The sequence below is a fragment of the Microtus ochrogaster genome, chromosome 19, assembly GCF_000317375.1.
Source record: "Microtus ochrogaster isolate Prairie Vole_2 chromosome 19, MicOch1.0, whole genome shotgun sequence".
Classification (NCBI taxonomy): Eukaryota; Metazoa; Chordata; class Mammalia; order Rodentia; family Cricetidae; genus Microtus; species Microtus ochrogaster.
This window is the reverse complement of record NC_022021.1, coordinates 69,376-71,995: the sequence shown is the minus strand read 5'-3', so window position 1 is coordinate 71,995 and position 2,620 is coordinate 69,376. Positions and strand designations below refer to the sequence as shown.

At 47.8% G+C, this 2,620-nt stretch overlaps 1 protein-coding gene across 1 annotated transcript in view; it reads left to right on the top strand.

Moving 5' to 3' along the window:
• The first annotated feature begins 864 nt into the window (after positions 1 to 864).
• The window catches only part of LOC101980065 (baculoviral IAP repeat-containing protein 1a-like), a 32,303-nt gene continuing 30,547 nt past the window's right edge, over positions 865 to 2,620 (top strand). The window contains 1 exon segment of the mRNA XM_013349641.2: positions 865 to 1,429. Coding sequence (XP_013205095.1) covers positions 865 to 1,429 — 565 coding nt within the window.

The following is a 2,620-nucleotide window of genomic DNA, read 5'->3' as shown; positions in this document are numbered from 1 at the left end:
AAATGTCCCTGGTATGGCTCTATTCCTACAGAAATGCCTATCTTGGGATTGGTCCTGTAAAGGACTCCAGCTCTGTTCTACTCCTTGGAGTACCCAGGCTTGGGTACGCCCAGACCCACAGAGGACCTGGCTCAGGCTTACTTCCTCAGAGGTCCCAGACTCATGCTCAGACCCTCTGAGGTTTCTGGTTCCTGCCTTTACTCTTTGATGTCCCAGACCAACACCCAGACCCCCAGAGGTCCCTGCTCAGGCATACTCCCTAGGAGGTCCCAGATTCATGCCCAGACCAGCAGAGGTCCTGGCTCAGGCCTAGTTCCTCTGAGGTCCTAGACTCACACCCAGACCCATAGGGGTCCTGGCTTAGGTCTACTACCTTGAAAGTCCCAGATTTAATTCTGAACTTTCAGCCGTCTCTGGCTCTGGGTCACTCACTCAGCGGTTGTTCCATGTAGCTGTTCCTGTGGAGTTTGCTGTCTCAGGTCTGCTCTGGCCCAGGTCGCTGGCTCAGTCCTGGTCCACAAATGTCCCTGGACTGGATCCACTCCACTCCCACGGAGCTTGCTTTCTCATGCGCACTCCAGCCTAGGTAGCTGGTTAAGTCCCACTCTTATGGAATTTGTTGGCTCAGACCCACTCCAGCCCAAGGTGGATTCATTGCCTCAAGCCTACTTTGGTCTTTGCATAGGTCTGCTTATAAGAGTCACTTGTCTCCTACTTACCTTGGGGATTGCGGGGAACCAGCTGAAGTCATCAGGCTTGTGGCAAGCTGCTCTACCACTGAGCTGTCTCTCTAGCCCTGAGACACACACTTTATAATAAAAATGTCACAGGCACCAATCATCTGCTTTCCTTTCTCCATTAGAAATGGCCACCCAGGCAGAAGCCTCTGAGGAGAGGATTTCTGAATTCGATGATGATTTTGTCTCCCAGTTATCTGCTCTTCTGGGTGTGGATGCACACCGGGTCTTAAAAAGACAAGAAGAAAAAGACCATACATTACGAATGAAAATGAAGAAAGGTTTTAACCCACAGATGCGCAGTGAAGCCAAACGATTAAAGACTTTCGTGACCTATGACACATTCAGATCATGGACGCCACAGGAGATGGCAGCTGCTGGGTTTTACTATACCGGGGTGAAACTTGGGGTTCAGTGCTTCTGCTGTAGCTTAATCCTCTTTTGCACCAGACTAAGGAATCTTCCCATAGAAAGCCACAAGAGATGGCATCCGGATTGCGCGTTCCTTTTGGGCAAAGATGTTGGGAACATTGGCAAGTATGACATAAGGGTGAAGAGTCCAGAGAAGCTGAGGGGCAGCAAAGCAAGGTACCAAGAAGAGGAGGCCAGACTGGAGTCCTTTGAGAACTGGCCGTTCTATGCCCATGGGACATCGCCACGTGTGCTCTCAGCAGCTGGCTTCATCTTTACAGGTATCCATCTTTACTGGATCCCATTGTGTGGTGTGTTCTGTAAAATATAAAGTTTAGTTTCCATTGTTAAAAAATATCTGTTCTTGTGTGAGGGGGTGGGGGATTTTCACTTGTGAGTGCAGGGGTCCATAGGGTCCAGAGAAGAACATCAGACCCTTGGCAAGAGTGGATTCCAGTGGTTGTGAACTGTCTGAAGTGGGTGCAGGGAACCCAGCTCAAGTCCCCTGCCAGAGCCCTCTTAACCACTGAGCCATCTCTCCATCCCTTCATTCCTCTTCTTCCTCTTCTCCTTCCCCCTCCTCCTCTGCTCTTCCTCTACCTCTCCGACTACTCTTGCTCCTTCCCATCCTCCTCTCCCTCCACTACCTCTTGTTAATCAGTCCTTATTTGTTAATTGTGGCAGAGGAGATCTGGTTAATTAAACATCCACTTTAATAGTTTTCCTCTCTCTTTAACTTACTTTTCCTGTAGCACTATTATCTTGCCAAATATGTGTAAAACACAAGGATCTTTTCTGTAAATGCGGGCCTGAGAAACTATGAACCTGAAGTTGGGGGTGTAGCTCATTACAAGAGGGCTAACTTAGCCATTGCTTAGTGCCAGCAATTGAAAACAAAGCTAAATAGACTGCAGAAAACCTTAGTTCAATTCATAAGGTGCTGAAAATGGATCATGAGATAGACCAGTCCCACTGTCCTCTAGTTTCACGAACACTATTAATTGTGTATTTCCTTGATTTATTTCATTACTTTAGTTTTGGAAGGATGCTCTTTGTACTTGTTTAACCCCCATCCAGAGGCAAGCTGCCTTTGACAACACTGCACTTTGAAATGCCTTAGCCACATACGCAGGTGTTAGGAGAGATGTGGATGACGCTATAGCAGCGTCTGTGGTGTGCTGGGGACCCACTCATATAAGCTGTGCATGGATTGAGCACTAATTCTAATTCGACTAATTTGCCCTTCCCACATTTCATAGGTGACTCTACTGATGTTCAAAGAACTAGATAAATGTACCTCCATTTCCATAGAAACAATGCGGCAAACGTGACCCTTAGGCCTTCTAATGGCATCATTTTAGCAAATCCTAGCATCTCCATCCCTTTGGTCCTGAAGGCTAAAGAGTAGCTTCTGTCTGCGAAGCCATTGTGTGAGGGTGGTGGATATGGAGGAAGGCCATACTGGGAGACAG